The sequence below is a fragment of the Pangasianodon hypophthalmus genome, chromosome 6 (assembly GCF_027358585.1).
Source record: "Pangasianodon hypophthalmus isolate fPanHyp1 chromosome 6, fPanHyp1.pri, whole genome shotgun sequence".
Lineage (NCBI taxonomy): Eukaryota > Metazoa > Chordata > Actinopteri > Siluriformes > Pangasiidae > Pangasianodon > Pangasianodon hypophthalmus.
Window position 1 is genome coordinate 24,582,447 of NC_069715.1, and position 16,694 is coordinate 24,599,140.

At 38.3% G+C, this 16,694-nt stretch overlaps 2 protein-coding genes across 3 annotated transcripts; one reads left to right on the plus strand and one right to left on the minus strand.

Annotated features, from left to right (window-relative positions):
* Positions 1-127: 127 nt before the first annotated feature.
* six9 (SIX homeobox 9) lies at positions 128-5,834 on the plus strand. Of its 2 annotated transcripts, none has more exons than XM_026913861.3 (4): positions 128-1,992; positions 2,260-2,680; positions 4,066-4,229; positions 5,022-5,834. In XM_026913861.3, exons 2-4 carry the CDS (start codon positions 2,270-2,272, stop codon positions 5,212-5,214), a joined length of 768 nt encoding a protein of 255 aa, XP_026769662.3. In that variant the 5' UTR covers positions 128-1,992; positions 2,260-2,269; the 3' UTR covers positions 5,215-5,834. The 2 variants fall into 2 exon arrangements, with proteins under 2 accessions (XP_026769662.3, XP_026769663.3); XM_026913862.3 differs by having other exon boundaries at positions 4,967-5,164.
* Positions 5,835-8,267: 2,433 nt separating this feature from the next.
* On the minus strand, positions 8,268-16,223 carry qpctla (glutaminyl-peptide cyclotransferase-like a). The gene is made up of 7 exons (XM_026913860.3): positions 15,440-16,223; positions 13,546-13,692; positions 12,785-13,078; positions 11,894-12,055; positions 11,704-11,803; positions 10,786-10,902; positions 8,268-9,059 (listed from the first exon to the last, which is right to left on the minus strand). Exons 1-7 carry the CDS (start codon positions 15,689-15,691, stop codon positions 8,914-8,916), a joined length of 1,218 nt encoding a protein of 405 aa, XP_026769661.3. The 5' UTR covers positions 15,692-16,223; the 3' UTR covers positions 8,268-8,913.
* Positions 16,224-16,694: the final 471 nt, after the last annotated feature.

Here is a 16,694-nt window from a genome sequence, read left to right on the forward strand (position 1 = left end):
TTGTTTTGTATTTGTTATAGTTACTCTATTTTTTATATTCAGTCTAATTTTTTTTTGGCATTGTCTTAAATATACTTTGCAATGCAAGCTGTTTGGTCTCATTTTGTGGTTTTAATGAATGCCTTCACATTTGCATTTGCATTTGCATTAATTCATCAAAGCGACTTACTAGTGAGGCAGAACAATCCAAACACAGAGCTGAGCTACTTTCACAAACTGTAGTCAGTCATTGAAGACCTGTTTGCTTCTTTCGTTTTGCATTGGAATTACAAGTCTAATGTACACTGCTAGTCAAATGTGTTTTGAACACATTTCCTGCAGTTTCTTAATTGTTATTACAGTTTACTCACTATTATTGCCACAGACCAAACAAAATAATATGGAATAACAATTAAATAAGGGAACCAAACTTTGTGTAACTTATTAACTGCTCGCTCTCAGATCCTAATGGGACTCTAAATGAGTGTTTTATTTAAGGCTGGTGCACTTGGAGGATAAAAACCTTTAAGCCTATAGATAAACGACTCATAGACAGTGCTAGAATTAATTGTACAACTTAAATATATGGTGTGATACAACTCTATTACACCACAGCTCTGCTGAATTCTCGAATCTGATTGGTCAGAGGTTTTGTATATTATGCTCCTCACAATTTAAACCTAATTATAAACTGATTAAAAACATTATTTAACAAAGTTAAATTTATTTGGTTGATATATGATTCTGTAAGGAGGGTTTATTTATAAATTATGTAAGGAGTCTCCAGTTTTAGCACTTTCTTAACCAACTTTTCAGAGGTTCCTTTCAGTTTTCGATCTTCAAGGAAAATCTTCAGGACAGAGGATGTGTTTTGCAGTTTCTCTGTAACAGGCTTCATTTTTCTGTCTTATGAACTCCAAGAGAAAGTGAGGTAACAACTGTTTATAGCTGCTATAATGTAAGTGATAACAGGAACTAACTTGTTTTGATGTTCAGTAACATTAAATGTAAATATAAATGAATAAAAAGTATGACGTGTAGTTCTTTAATAAAAATAAAAATTTGTCATTGTTGGCAAATTGCTGTGGTTTAAAGGGAATAAAATACTTTGAAACATACATTCTAGGTTACAATACTGGAGAAAATCATCAGCAAATTTGCTCAAAATGATTTTACATTACAAAAAACAGAATTCTACCTGATTTTTAACCAAATATAGTAACTGGATGATTTTTTTTAAAGAATTGTATTGTATTCTGGTGCATATGTTTATGGGAAAAATAGTTTTGGGTGAGATGGATGGTTTCACTGAAAAATTAAAGGCACAAACATTAGATGACTGATTTGTAGAAGTGGAAAATTGTACAAATGAGAAATTTTTTTTTTGCCAAACTTTAACGGTTAATCAAGAGCCCAGCAATGGTTCTTGATTGTGTGAGGGTCTTAGTTAATCAGTGTTTTAGTTAATCACCCTTTCTTCACAGATTTTAAAAGGACTATGTCAAATCTGCTGTCTTAGTGCAAAGACCACATTTTTCAGGTGCACATTTGGAGGCAAATGACGTCCATCCCTCTGGCATTCATTACATGTACGCCATGCAGGAGTCATCACTAACCAAATCGGCTTAAACGTTGGTACCCTAATTTGAGTTGGAAATAGGAATGCATTCAAATGTAAATGTGTTTATTTTCGATATGTCCCTCACTATTTAAGATATCAGCAAGGCTCCAGGTTAACAGGTTTGTTTTGATTTGTGCGTGCATGACTCAAATGCAAAGTGTGTGTTAGTGCTTGTCAATGTTTTCTTAACCCACATGGGCTCCGGTTACCTGTGTGTACTTCATCGTGGGCGGATCTGCTCAGGAAAGAACAGGCATAAGTGTGTGAAGCCTCATATGCTTGGATACACTCTCAGTTCTCAGCTTGGCAGGACTTTTATGAGAAACACAAAGGACTACAATGCGATTGACACCTTTCTCTTGAAACCAAACTGAAGGCCATCCTGAGAGAAGGTAAACTTGTTAAACAGTGTAAAAAATATGCAATGATTATATTTCATGGCTTAATTAAATTGGAAATGGTAGCACTGAGGCTCATATTACTAATAATTCTATAAATAATACTGTAATATCCTCTGTAACATTAATTATTGACAATGGATTATTGAATTATTGGATTAATGTCCAATATTGATTATGGAACTGAAATTAAATTCTAGGCCCAGTTTTTTTTCCCCCTAAGAATCTGCCTAACCATATAAAATCAAATCTCTCCTCCAGACTTTTTACCATGGCAATGGGTTTTTCCCAGGACCAGGTGGCGTGTGTGTGTGAAGTTCTTCTTCAGAGCGGGTGTATTGACCGCCTATCATCCTTCCTTCGTTCTGTACCTTCTCTCTCCACATACTCTACGTCCTCGTACCTGGGCCCACAGCACAGTGTGGAGAGCGTGTTGAAGGCACGGGCAGCTGTGGCCTTCCACCAGGGTCGGTTCAGCGAGCTCTACGCTCTCATCGAGGGCAACATGTTCTCCCCATGCAGTCACTCACTTCTCCAGCAGCTCTGGCTCCGGGCACGCTACCTGGAGGCTGAGCTGCAGCGAGGGCGCCCTCTTGGAGCTGTGGGCAAATACCGCATACGGCGTAAGTTCCCCCTGCCTCGAACCATCTGGGATGGAGAAGAGACAAGCTACTGCTTCAAGGTAGGAAGACTTGATCTGCTAATTCAGGTCTTCATATAAAGGTCCTTATATATGACAAAAGTAGGAGTGATGAAGCTAAGACGAGTGGTTCAACAGTTACTACCACTAGACTAAAAATATGTCTGATGTTAAAGAAATACTCCAGCGGTTTCTACCTAATCTCTATTACCTGTATCTGTAGTGTATTGATTACTGTGGACAAGAATTTCAATATTTCCCTGTAGTGAAGTAAAAAATGGAAAATCATTTATGATGAAGACCTAAGGGCAGTTGTTTAATTCTGTCCATAAACACCTAAAATATATATAACATGATTTCAAAAGTACAACCTTACAGTAAGTACACGCTAACAGTAAAGGTCTTGAAACAGACATGAGAAAAAGTCTTATGTTCCTAAGTAGTTTTATCCAACTTTCCATCACTGGAACAGCACCTCCAGTTACTTATGTTTTCAAAAAGGTATTGTGGTATCCACTCAACTACACCGAAATCTTCCCTTGGAAAAAGTAGTCCCATTTCTGAAATCAGAATCAGAATCAGAATGAGCTTTATTGCCAGGTATGTTTACACATACGAGGAATTTGTTTTAGTGACAAGACACAGAAAATAAAATGTCAAATAATACAGATTTAGAGCTTTAAAACTGATGAATTCATGAAAGTTTCCTGCAAAAAAAAAAAATTCTGTTTTACATAAATGTTTATCATTGCAGTTCAGCAACTTCCCTTAGACATCTACTGCTGCATGACTTTTGAAGGAAATCAGAATTTATGGACATTCCTTTATTTTTAATGAGTTCATGAGTTTAAATACATTTAAAGCTGTCCTGTTTTGCAGCATGTTATGATTTTTATTTAGAATTGTATTTAACTAAATTACATTTTTAAATAGTTTACTTACAGTGATATGTATTTATTAAATTATTTTAAAAATAATGAAGGAAAATAATCAATAATGAGAGAAAATCATATCATTGAAACATAAGTGAGTTTTAAATCAACAGATCTTAGATAATTTTCTTAATGCAATATAGTATGCCATCATATGTCCTAATATATTAATAATAATAATAATAATAATAATAATAATAATATTATTATATCTTAATATAATATGGTAGTCCTGAAAACATTGGAGTATTCCTGTAAGCATTTTCTAGACTGTTAATGGTCAGAGCTTTTTACTCATACTGATAAACATGTAGACAAATCCCTCTTTGGAACCAGTTTGCACTTTGGAACAAGGGTATGTGTAGGATCAGTGCACCAATTTAAATCTGTAAATCTTTACACTTCTACTGTCACCATATCAAAGTTATCAAAGTTAAACTTATGACATAATGTCGAGCCACTATGCTGAATGTGTACATGTATGTGTATTTGCAGGAGAAGTCCCGGTGTGTGCTGAGAGAGTGGTACTGCAGGAAGCCCTACCCCTCACCCAGAGAGAAGCGGGATTTAGCCACAGCAACTGGTCTCACAGCCACTCAGGTCAGCAACTGGTTCAAGAACCGCCGTCAGCGGGACAGAGCTGCTCAGGGCCGCAAAGGGTGAGGGAACGTACAGTATCTTCTTCTGGCTTTAGATAAAGTATTGTTCCCCACTCTTAATATAAAAAAGGAAGAAAAAAACCCACTTGGCTTGATTAAAGAAATGGTTACACAATTTCTCCTTTGAAAATGATGTCGTTGCTTCTTGAGTTTTGCACTAGAGTTAGGTGACTAACGTAGATATCAAATGATGGAAGTCTGTCTTGTTTATACAAGCTGCCATCTTGGACAGAATGTGGTACATTTTCTTAGCACAGTTTGGTGTAATTCCACCGTTAGGGAGAAATTTAAAGGAGGAATTGTACCAGAAGGCTGGAGATGATACAAATCATAATGTATTTTCACTATGAACTTATGCCATATTACAAAATCATTTATTTAAAAATAAATGATGTCCGTTTGTAGCAAGTATAAATTTTAGAGAGTAAAATATAGTGTTGTATTTATCAAAAACATTTTGAGTGAGATGGACTTACATTAGTTTCATAGCTCCAGTGCAACAAGAAGCAAACATTAGACACCAAGCATGTCTTGGATGATTGACTAGGTAGATTTTCTTGCTGAACTATTTCTTTAACAGGTATTCTGTGAGGTTACAATTGGTAAAATAGAGCAGGTAAACAATACATTGTGAGAAACACTAAATTAAATTAAAATTGCTTTAATTAAACTGTCATTCATTCATCACATCGTGCCTTCTCTGCTTTCCTGACCTCGCCCTGTCCTATCATGCTTAGAATTTGCTGGAAAATTCCAGCAAAAAAGAGCCTCTTTTTTCTTTTTCTATCTTAGGCAAATGGAGGATGCTGTGCCAGAGTGCTTGGGCTCAGACGACACTAGAGGTTCACTCCACAGGTCTGACGATGACCTTTCACCTCCACCTAGCCCCAACTCAAGAGGAGAACTGTTGCCCTGCTCTCAGCTCTCCTCAGCTCAGCCTCCACCTCTCAGGCACCTGGGAGCTGTGCACTACTTTCCCTACTGAGGCGACTTGAGCCTTCAGTGCAGACTAAACACTGTGAGCTGGAGAATGAGACAGTGAGCTGGAGAATGAACATGGACAGACAGCTACTGCCCCCCAGTGATGAAAAAGCAGAATTCCCTCACTCTGAGTAGTCTGTTGGATACACTTGTACATGCCTTATCAAAAAGACATAAAGAAAGTGTCTTATTATGCTACAGGAAATTGCTACATGTTTCAAAATATTAATTTCCTCCTTATCTACTTGTATTTTGTAACAAACCACATTTACTTTATATTCCAGGACCGTAAAATGTTTTTGCCCTCAAGAAGGTGGTGTAACTTCTGCAGCAAACTGATGTATATGTATTTCACTTCCTCTGTTACTTTTACTTAGCTACCATTTTGTTACTTTATAAAGAAAAAAAATATGTTGTCTTTACAATTGTCTATTTTAGGCATTCTTTTCAGTATATAGTGCACTGCACTGGTTTTACAATGACATTATGTTACACCCTATGTAGTGAGCATATGTAGTGAATAGGAAGCCATTTGGCCTGAGTCGGAGGAGCTTAATTAAAAAAAAAATGTTAAAATAGAAATCCTTTGTGAAGATAAGTTGAAAAATTAAAGTTGATCTAAAATCTTGTGATTTTCTTTGCTTAAAAACAGCAACACAAATTTTATATTATAAAAATGCATTGGCGCTACTGCTAATATTCCTTCAGAATATGGCAGTAAATACATTTAAATACTAAATCTTTAATGTATTTGAAATTGAAATGCAGTTTTTAAAGGAATTTGACAAGGCTAGCCATGCCACTTAGCTAGCAAGCAGAGAATGCAGCACAGTTCTTTCTTCCCAGACAAAAACACCTCATGTATAATGTAATACATTTGTAAATTTAGCAAATGCAGTTTAAATCTTCTTTGTCTCCATTTATTTACAATGAATGGAATCAATTGTATCATCATCTCTATCATTATCCTCACAGCTCGTCCAGAAATATAAATCTGATCATGGATTAACTAGCATGCTACATGAGCAGCCATTTCACTAGAGAAGCTTTCACTCGCGTAAGTAATTAGATGAAGTTTTGCCTACTTTACTCATGTTTGTCTAATTATAATTGATAGTGTTTTTACAGTAGGTAGGCTACGCTAGCAGTTAAAGGAAAGGTATGAACAGCTATGGTTCAGTATGGTCATTATGGTTCAATAACAATATGGTTAGCTTTGTGCTAGCATTGCGAATATCTAGCAGAAACTAGAGCATTATGGTAGCAGCAGTAATTGGGCAAAAGGATTTTTATAAAGTGAATTACAAGATTTTCAGCGTTAAACACTGCTCTGTAATGACTTCAGACAGATGTTCCAGTCCTGACAGAGGAATCTGCAACACTAACAGGAGAAAAATGAAACTATATCAACAGGAGTCTTTAAAATGTCTTTAGAGCTAAAAGACCTTTTGTGAAATTAAAATGCCTGAGACATTAATATAACTTACTGAACAAAGTGACACAAATATTGATTTTTGTTCTCTAAGCATGTAGAAATTACTTATTGTCCAGACAATATTGTATAAGTGCAGGTGACTGAATTATCAGTGTAATAGGTTTATTCTAATGGCATGATATAAACAGGCTCATCCATGCATAATAACAATAATACACACAAATACCACAGCTTTTCTCAGAATTTACTAGTGGAAATTTGTAAATGCTGCTACTGTAATTAAAAAAGAGGATATGGTGGTACATCCTCTACTGACTACAGAAACCAAAACAGAACTGACTTCAGGTTTTTCAAAAAATTAAACAGTGATTCATTACTGAGAGAAAACTGAAATCAATGGGCTTTAGTTTATATTAATTAATCGTGGCTTACTCTGTTAAACTTGAGCCAAGACATTGCCTTAATTAGAACTTTTTTACCAGACACAGCTGAAAGAAAATTGTTATTTCTATTATTTCTTCATAGACATGTGCTAATTGTCTGATAGACAATATGTTGTAATATTGCACGCACAATATTGTGATTACTGAACTATCACTAACTTCTGTGTTCAAACAGGATTAGGCAGCCTAGGTAGGCAGCAGTTCTGGACAACTCCCAAGTCTGTCTCGTTTTGAAGGCACCAATGACAGCTGTCTTCTAAAGACATCTTTCTCAGATTTAAAGCATCATCACATGCTTCTTAGAGATGTCAATCCTCTTATTCTATTTAAAAAGCACAGTGTACTGAACTACTGCTACCAAGAAGAACCAATGTTTTTGAAATGTTTCAAAAAAGAAACAAGTAAAACTCGATGACAACTGTGTTGAGAATGCTTTAGCAAATCTAGTCCTTCTTATTACTAATGTGTATGCCTCAAACATCCTTAAAATATACTTGAAACAGGAAGGAAGCTGTTGAAGAAAACCTATTTCAGACGTCTGACCTTGCTGTTTTTTTTCTTTATGTTGAAAATATTGCAGTTATCGTGATATGGAAGTTTCATATAATCACATGCCTTTTTCTTTTTTATTACTTCAGATATTATTACACTTCCACATTTAAACAGTTGACAGTTATATCAAATATTTGAAAACTGTTATTTGAAAATGTAATTGACAAATGTTTTAAGAATTATTTTTGTAATTTGAAAAATTCCTGATTACTTGGATACTTTCAGACATTAACTAGTGTCCCACTGTTGATTATAATTCAGCAGCATATTTGCTTATTATGGAAGCTGTTAGTATGGATTTTTATATAACCAATGCTTTTTAAGAAATGGCACATTTTCATTAAGCGTTTCCTAATATTCACTCATTCATCTTCAGGGTAGCAGTGGATCCGAAGCCTATCCTGGGAAACGCTAGGCACGTGGCAGTAACACACCCTGAATGGAACACCAAGTCCATCACAGGCCACCATGAATACACACATTCTTCACAGCCGATTCACCTACCAGAATGTTTTTGGGAGGTGGGAGGACCCTGGAGCTGTGAGGTAGCGACATTTGACTTATGGCTTTAAGGATGTATTTAAACATTTAAGGCTAGGTTATCATAGACAGAAATTACACAGAAGATAAGACATAGATGTTTTATTGCTATTTATTTTAAGTGTGTAGCTGCTCAAAGAAAGTTTTGTTAGCATTACCTTCAGCAGTCTAGCTAACATTCAGTTTGTTGCAGGTTTTTTCTCAATTTAATTTTAACTAATTTAAGAGGAAACATGCGTAACAGTTCCAGATTAGGCACTGGCAACAGCACATGGTCTATCAGTAAGTAGAGTTTGGTACTGACAGTTGGTTTAAAACCAGCTCCAAATATTCCCATTTCACCGGAATTGAAATATGAGGTCATTCTCAGTCTCACAGGTCCTGCTGAAAGCTTAATAACAACATTGTTATTATTAAGATACATTCAAATCTAACCAGCACTGCATTTGCAACAGTTAGCAATTAATGGCTCAAACTTACGCAGTAAGTCAAATGAACAGGCTTACCACAGTCTTTGGCTGAATGTCTGTGGTCCAAAAGTCTTTTTAGTGTGGATTACTGATTGAAACAGCTGCCAAAGCATGTGTGTTTATGGCTCTTGTTTCAGCAGATAAAAACAAAACAAAAAAACCTTAAACTAATCGTACCACACTTCCACAGCTGATGCCGTGTCTGTAACATATAGAATGCCACTCCACAGGTGTGTGTGTTTAAGAGGAGAGTCTGAGTCGGCTCAGAGGTGCAAGTATTCAGCCAGGAAGATGGCTAGGATTTTGGTGAGGTTCTCGACCGTGGGCCGGTGCATGTTCTCCTCCGTGTCCTGCAGCGTGTGCCAGAATGGAGGGAATGGTGTTGAGATCAAGTGCAGTACCGGTACACCTGTGGGATGGCATGCACATATTTAGGAATGTTACTTAAGCCTTCATTGTCCGCTGCTGTGGGTGGTCCAACAAGGATACCCTAAAGACTTCCCAAAAACTGCTCTCAAGTCACATCCGAATAATCTCACTTGGGTGCTGCACATTTGTACCCTCTAAAAACTGCTACTGAACACACTGAACATCATTTCTTAGTACTGTATCCCTTTACTCTTCTATACCTGTATACTGTAATGATTTATATTCACAATATCTGGTGTCTCACACAATAGGATGGGTTGGATGGGTTCCCTTTTCACTCTGGTTCCTCTTAATGTTTCTTCCTCATGTTGTTTCAGTGTTTTTTTTTTTTTGTCAGTGTCAAATCAGAATTCTTACTTGTAAACTTAAGGATGGTCTCCTCAACCCTGAGTTCAGAAAGTGACATCAAATCAACATGGCTGCTCAGAGCATCAGCAGTAAACAAAGCAGCACGTCTTACCTTTAAGGGAGTTATGCTGTATAAACAAATATTTGTTTTAGCTAGTGTTATAGATTCAACATATTCACTTGTTGAATCTAAAACGCTGACTACACAGATCACTGTTTTGAGGAGAACACGGTTAGCTACCTAGATTGTTGCTAACAAAAGACAAAGATGGAGGCATCCATGGTTTTTACTGCTTTGTAGCTCGAAGGCATGAAGGTCAAAAATGACGGAATTCTGAATTTTGACTTTCCACTTACAAGGTAAATCAAATGCAGCATAAATTGTCTAAATTGTCATTCTAAAAACTTCAGCCAAATAAAAGTAAATAAATAAAAATTAATTTACTTAGGGTAAAAGCAGCAGAAAAAGAAAAATTAAGATTTTTTTTTTAAACTGTTAGAACAGATACATCAAGAAGAATGGTTGGTTCTGCCAAATATTACAACTGAGATTCAAAAATTGTTCAGAGGATATGAAAGGGGTTAGGGCAGTTATACAGGCAAAATCTGGGCAAACATCTTATTAGACAAGATTTATATCACGTTCAGAAATTGATATACACTCTTGGTGAGAATTTAATACCGAAAGTGTGCACATTGGTATTCAGACCTCTGATGCAACTACAAACTTAAACACTATTCAGAACTTGTGCAGCAGTTACATGGAGTTTGCCTAAAATAGAGGAGTGTTTCAGTTATGCGCAACATTGACCTTAGATTTCAGTGCACTTTTTGTCTGTGATATCGACTGGACAGAGGAGCAGTATTAAATCCAACACCAGTGGCTGACAGTTTGATGTACAGACTATATCATGCTGAAGTTTAGATTTTTGGGCTATAAATACACTAAAGAACTATAGCATTCCATTTGAGGCCAATAATACATATATAAACATGACACTGGACATTTAATAGTATTGTTCCTTTAAAGTTAACAAAAGGGTTTTTTTTTCCACACAGACATCAGAGGAGACATCATCATAATTGTTTATCTCTAAGGAACAAATTTTTATGCATAAAGTGATGAATCAAATGAAAGTGAGCCATAAGCATAGGTGATAAATGTGCAGCATACTACAATCAACTACTTATGAAGTTGATTTACTTCAACAAACATTCCAGCAAACATTATACCTGAACACTACACTGACATCTTTAGAGTTAAGGTTACATTAAGGTTATTTTCACTACCATAAGATTAAGTGTGTTAGCTTTTTTATGTAAGACGTCACAAGCATAACAATACATAGGTCATTCACCTCGAAGCAAGAACGGAACGTGGTCATCCTGCACTGGTCCCAGATAAACGTCCTTCCTGAAGTAGTTTTGTTCTGAACGATGAGATGACAGTAAGCCCTGGCGGTGCAGCCTCCTCTCTAAAACAGTGAGAAAAAACAGAGACTATTATTTTTCCTAACTAAAGAAGCAGACCAAGGCTACAGGGCTGCCAGACTCCTGACACGCCAGAAACAAAAGTGTTTCTTCATTTAACACTCCTGAGGATTTCACTAACTGACAATACTGAGCATTTTCACTTTCCAGACAGTAAGACAGGTTTTGGCCTGTTCTTGTTTTTGCATCATATTGCTGTGTCTGCTTTATAAGACTGAATAAATGAAGTGAAATCACATAGTTGTCATTTTTATTACACAATGTCATTATATTACACAGAACTGCCTGGCAAATCAGTGCAACTTAGACTGCAGTGTAAGAAAAAGATTCCATGCTAGAACAATCACACCAGTGACAAAAACATGCAAACTGGATTGCTTTTCATCTGTGACATGGACAACATGCCACACTGAAAAGCAAAGCCTCTTGCACGGCTTGATCTCGTTACTAAAATGAGCAGCAGGGAGTGAAAAGAACATTAAATACAATACACAAATGGTACTGTTTTCATTAGTAGCATGTGGAAAATGTTCCACACTGAAAAGCAAAACCTACATTGCATTGCTCTTAGATCTCTTGACCTCTTCAGGGAAAACAATCAGCAGGGTTTTGCTTTTTTAAGAATTACATGCACAACACAATTGTGTATTACACTTTGGAAAGTTCTGCAATGACCAAGTAATTTCTGATTTATTTTTGGCTTAGGAAAACACTAAACTGCAGCGCTGTTCAATCCCATGTGTTTATAAAGCAAGAGAGAACGAGAGGATAGAAAAACTGCTGACCTGCAGCAATAAGTCGGTCAAACCAGCGCGCAGTGTTATCGAAATGATTGACAATCAGTGGCTCTGCAGCTCCGAGTAAGTCCAGCAGCACAAACAGATCCTGAAAGACACACAAGACAAAGTGTATGTATTCCCGTTAAAATGATATGAAATACTATATGAATATTACAAATGAGTGTTGTGGCCTCACCACTGCCTGCAGCTGCGTGGTGTGTGTGGAGCCTGGAGGATGAGCTGTTTGGGCCATGAGCTCAGCCAGATGACGTGAGCCGTACAGAGAGTCTGTATCTGTCCATTCCTCAAACGCCTCCTCTCCGTCAAAAAAGACAAGCTGCAGTGTCACCGCAGGCCTCTGCAGGAAGAGAATGAGGGGTTGTACAAGAGAAAGAAGCAGAGAGTTAACAGAGGAAATGTGGGTTTAGGTGAGCAGATAGGAGAACGCTCATAACAGTCAACTCAGCACAGTGCTGTGTTTGCATATCCCAACTTGCTTATCTTTGTGAGTTCTGAGTAAAAACACACATGCACACTCACTAGCATTACTGAATTTTCCGCTGACTGTAGTATTGCTGTAGCTAAACATGGCAATTCCTATGCCAAAATTATACCTTCTGGCCCTTTTTCCAGTTAAGGATGCATTTTGTGTGAAACATTTTTCTAGTACACAAGGTCAATATTTTCATGTTTTCCAATGATTTGGTCTCCAAAGAGTAGGTAAAAGACACAGACATACACAGAAAGCATGCTAAGAAGCTGTAGAGAACATGCTCAGAACATCACTTGAATTGAAACTAACAGACACACAGGCCACGCCTCTTTCACTGGAACTAACAGACACAGGACATGCCTCTTTTACTGGGATTGACAGGCACAGAGGCCACGCCTCTTGTACTGGAACTCACAGGCACACTGGGACAGTTTCTAAATAACAGTACATTAGCAATAAAAACAGTATCATGATCAATATTTTCCATTACCTTCACCTTAATTTTGACTGGATAACACACATCCATCACAATATTTCCCATACATGAGATTCCTGAGTGTTCACTACTGATCCTGACATTCTGCGAGTGTTTACCTGCTGTTTCAGAGCTCTAAGCTGCGTGTCCAGCGCTGATGCCAACTCCAGCAGCATGGCACAGGGTACGGCAGAGTCACTGGCCCCAATAAACACTTGCTGTGGGTCTCTGGGGTCTCGTGGTAAGATTTTGGAGTCATGGTGGCAGGCAAGGAGGAGCCTGCGTGGGGCAGAGGGGTCGAGCACGGCCAGCACGTTACTGAAAGTTACGGGTCCTTTGGGAGTAGATGCCTGGAATGAGTCCTTCTCTACAGTCCAGCCTGCAGAGAGGGAGCGCAGCTGGGAGACAATGTGCTGAACACATAAGAGAATGAGGAGAGAACAGCAGTCAGTGTGAGTCACAACTGCAGTCATAAATCTAGAATTTCCTCTAAGATCTCTTAGGTCACTGGTGCTCTAAGTTTAAAGAATTTAAGGAGAGATGTGAGTTGAATAAAACTGCAATCTAGGTAATGGATGAAGGATAGCATAAAATAAGAGAAAAGATCTGAGCTCAGAACTATTTGTGATGCACACCACACCCTCAGCTAACTGACACCTAGAATGATTGTGGAACTGTCAAAGGTGGGGAGAACTCTGAGAACTTGGCCTGGAGTTCTGGGTGATTTCTGTTTTGCATTAGATAGCCAGGCCTGCCATTACAAACACTTGAGTAGGAGTTGTTGAGTATTAGAGAGGAGACGAGAAGGTAGTGGGTGCAGATGGGAATTTACAGGAAGTTTACTACGTGGAAGATGAAGGTAAAGGTGTCGGCGTCTCACCTGGAGTACGGCTTTGCTGCCTGTTGTACCCGGCACCCTCTCGATCAGCATGGGCCGCAGGTGCGTCTCCCAAAGCCGAGCACCATCCACCTGAGCGGCAAGCTGGCGCACTTGGGCCAGAGATAACTTCCTGGGCTTGTGGGAGAACTACACAGACAGTGGATGAGCAGAAATACTAAGTTGTTTAGGAGGAAGTTTGTTTGGATTGATTTGCAGGAGAACAGTGACAGCCCTTAGTTTGATTTCAAATCTCAGGACTTCCAAAGATCCATAATAGACAACATGTCAAACCTATGGTTTACTTGTTAGCAAAAAATACAGGAAAGAACACTATAGGAACTCATGCCAAACCAGTGAGCACTGAAGTGTTAGTAGGGATGGGTAGATACCAATACTGGTATCGGTACTGGTCCAATAACATGCTCATTTACTCATACTTGTAAAAATGACTCTGACGAGAGATTATGACGCAATGAAAACAATAAAACATTATATTCTTTATATATAGCTGTACAAGAGTTTTTCCAAAGTGGAACAAGTTCTGCTCTTTTTCAACTGTAACTCTACACAATCCAAGGTAACTAATGCTACCTAATGCACTTCATTTCAAATCAACTAGCTAAGGATTTAAAGAATGATCCTAGTAGGTTAAGTGCAAGAACATGGCCACTATGCAAACAGGTGAAACATAAACAGAGCTAACTAAATCATTCTGTGACGTCCCTGACTGATTAATAGTAAAGGCCAAATTACACCAGACGTGATGTATCAAGACTTCATTCGATTCCATTAAAAAGCATTCCAGCCGCATCAGAGTTGCTGCCCTTGTTTTATACTTCATGTCTATGCCTTTTAAGCATAAATTCCATAGAAACCACCAAAATCACAAAACTACACTTTGCATATGCACTTTATTTGAAATCATAGGCTACTAAAATGTCATGACTATTGTCAACGTGTAACCAAGTAGCAAAGCATTTGTATGCTATGATACTCCTTTTACACCAACATAAAGAAACAAAAGAAACATAAACAAACACTGGCACGTCACTGACCCGCTGTCTCATGTCACATTTTTAGGTGAACGGTTTTGTAATTACAGCTGGCAGATCTCTACGGCCAAAACAGGCTTAGTTATGAAGACTCGAGAGCAAACAAGATATACCAGTGTAAGTTTTTGTTCTGCTTTTTCTGTTTTGTGGGCGTTTTATATCCAGTCCTTTGTATTAATGCCCACTTCATGGTAGACTGGCAAAAACTATTAAGTAATTAGTAAACAGAAGAGTTTGATTGGCTTGAAAGGGAGCATGGGTGTCTGCAGGGGATTCTGGTAGCTTTCAAGTTAGGCTTAGTCCATTAATTATTAAACAGTTAATATGGCTCTCAAAGCAAAGAGAGAATTCAAATCCTAGTTACCTATAACAACACATCCTGAAGGGTTTTTTTATTGCTGAGGTATTAGGTTAATAATGTGGCATTAGGGCTGCATGGTGGTGCAGTGGGTAGAGTCCCCCGCTTCAGTCCTGAGCACTGGTTACGGTCTGCGTGCAATTTGCATGGGTTTCCTCTAGGTTCTCCAGTTTGTCCCAAAACATGTCAGTAGGTGAACCCTAAATTGCCTTAAGTGTGTGTGAATGTGTGTGTGTATGGTGCCCTGAGACTGGCATCTCATCCGGGTTGTATTCCTGTCTTGCATCCAGTGTTCCCGGGACACATCACCGTGACCCTGACCTGGACAGAGCACTGTATTTTGCATTTGTAGGTACTGGATTTGAAGCACTGAAGTCTGGAAGTGTAACAGAGCATGCAGTCTCAATCTTAACATCTCAGCTCAGTGTCTGCAGTGCTGTGTCTTAGAGACAAATCTGAAATACACACAGATATACACATTTACCTTGTCCTTAAGCAGATCTGCGCTGTGTTTCGGGCTGTCAGTGATGCCGGGGTAGCTGCACAGGTAAGAGCCTAAGATCAACATCAGCATCAGCAGGATCAGGATCAGCGGCAGCGCGCGCCACAGCCACAGCCGGAAAGCACGAGCGCGAAACGCTCCTGTCGGCGCACAACCGGACATGGAGACACCACCAGCAGCACCCGCACCACCGTTCACCTGTGCAGCTCGACTCCTCCGGCCACTTTTCGCCATTGTTTCCGGAGACTCGGATGACTTTGGGCCAACAGTAAAGTCGCGCGGGATGTGTGTGTTATTGTTGTGTGTTATTGTTATTGTGCACGACTGCAGTGAACACCACCGTCACACTTAAGTAGACGTGGCATTGCAAAGCTGCACACTAACCCGCTCCAGTGAACGCCTCCATAACGGCCATGTTAAATCACACATGACACCACAGACGAAGACAAAAATATATAGAAGTATTCAAATTTAAACAGCAAACAGCTGTGACCTTTGACCGGAACGCGGTGTGTTAAATCCAGCTGCACAGTTTCCCAGCGGTACAGTAGCTTTAGGTAAATAACCTCACTTTAGTTTTATTATCATGCCTTTTTATTCGTTTAACATTGCTAAAACCGCCGATAAAACACTAGTTTTATTCCCCATGATACCAGGCATGAGGTTTTGAATTAAATATTTGCATTATCCATGCTGACTGTACAACACTGACAGTCTGCTGAGCACTGCTGCACTTCCGGGTTTCTTTTCCGTGTGACGTAGACAATCTCTACTGGCCACGTCATCGCAGGTAGCGGAAGTAAACATCACGACTGATGATTGTCACTGGATTGTATGGCATTTTTAGCGGTTTATAGTTGGTCACTGAGTTTTATTTTATTTTATTGTTTTCAGAACCATATACGTTGTATTAATTACATAAATGCAATAAACATATATGTAAACTACATATCCCACAAGTCCCGTGAAGCTACCACATGTCACTTAAAGCGCCCTCTAGCAGCTATAATGCTTTCAGAGATATCACAGAGATCTGTTGTCATTATTATATCAGTTTTATACTCACTGTTTATAACTTGCTTGGTTTAAATCCATACTTTGTAGAGTCATTACCTTTAACTAAAATAAGCGAAAATTATATAACAAAAACAAAACAAAAGGATAAAAAAAGGATAAAACATACAGTGAGTGACAGTTTTAATAAGCTGCCCAAGGAAGCCTAAAATAGTTATTTACA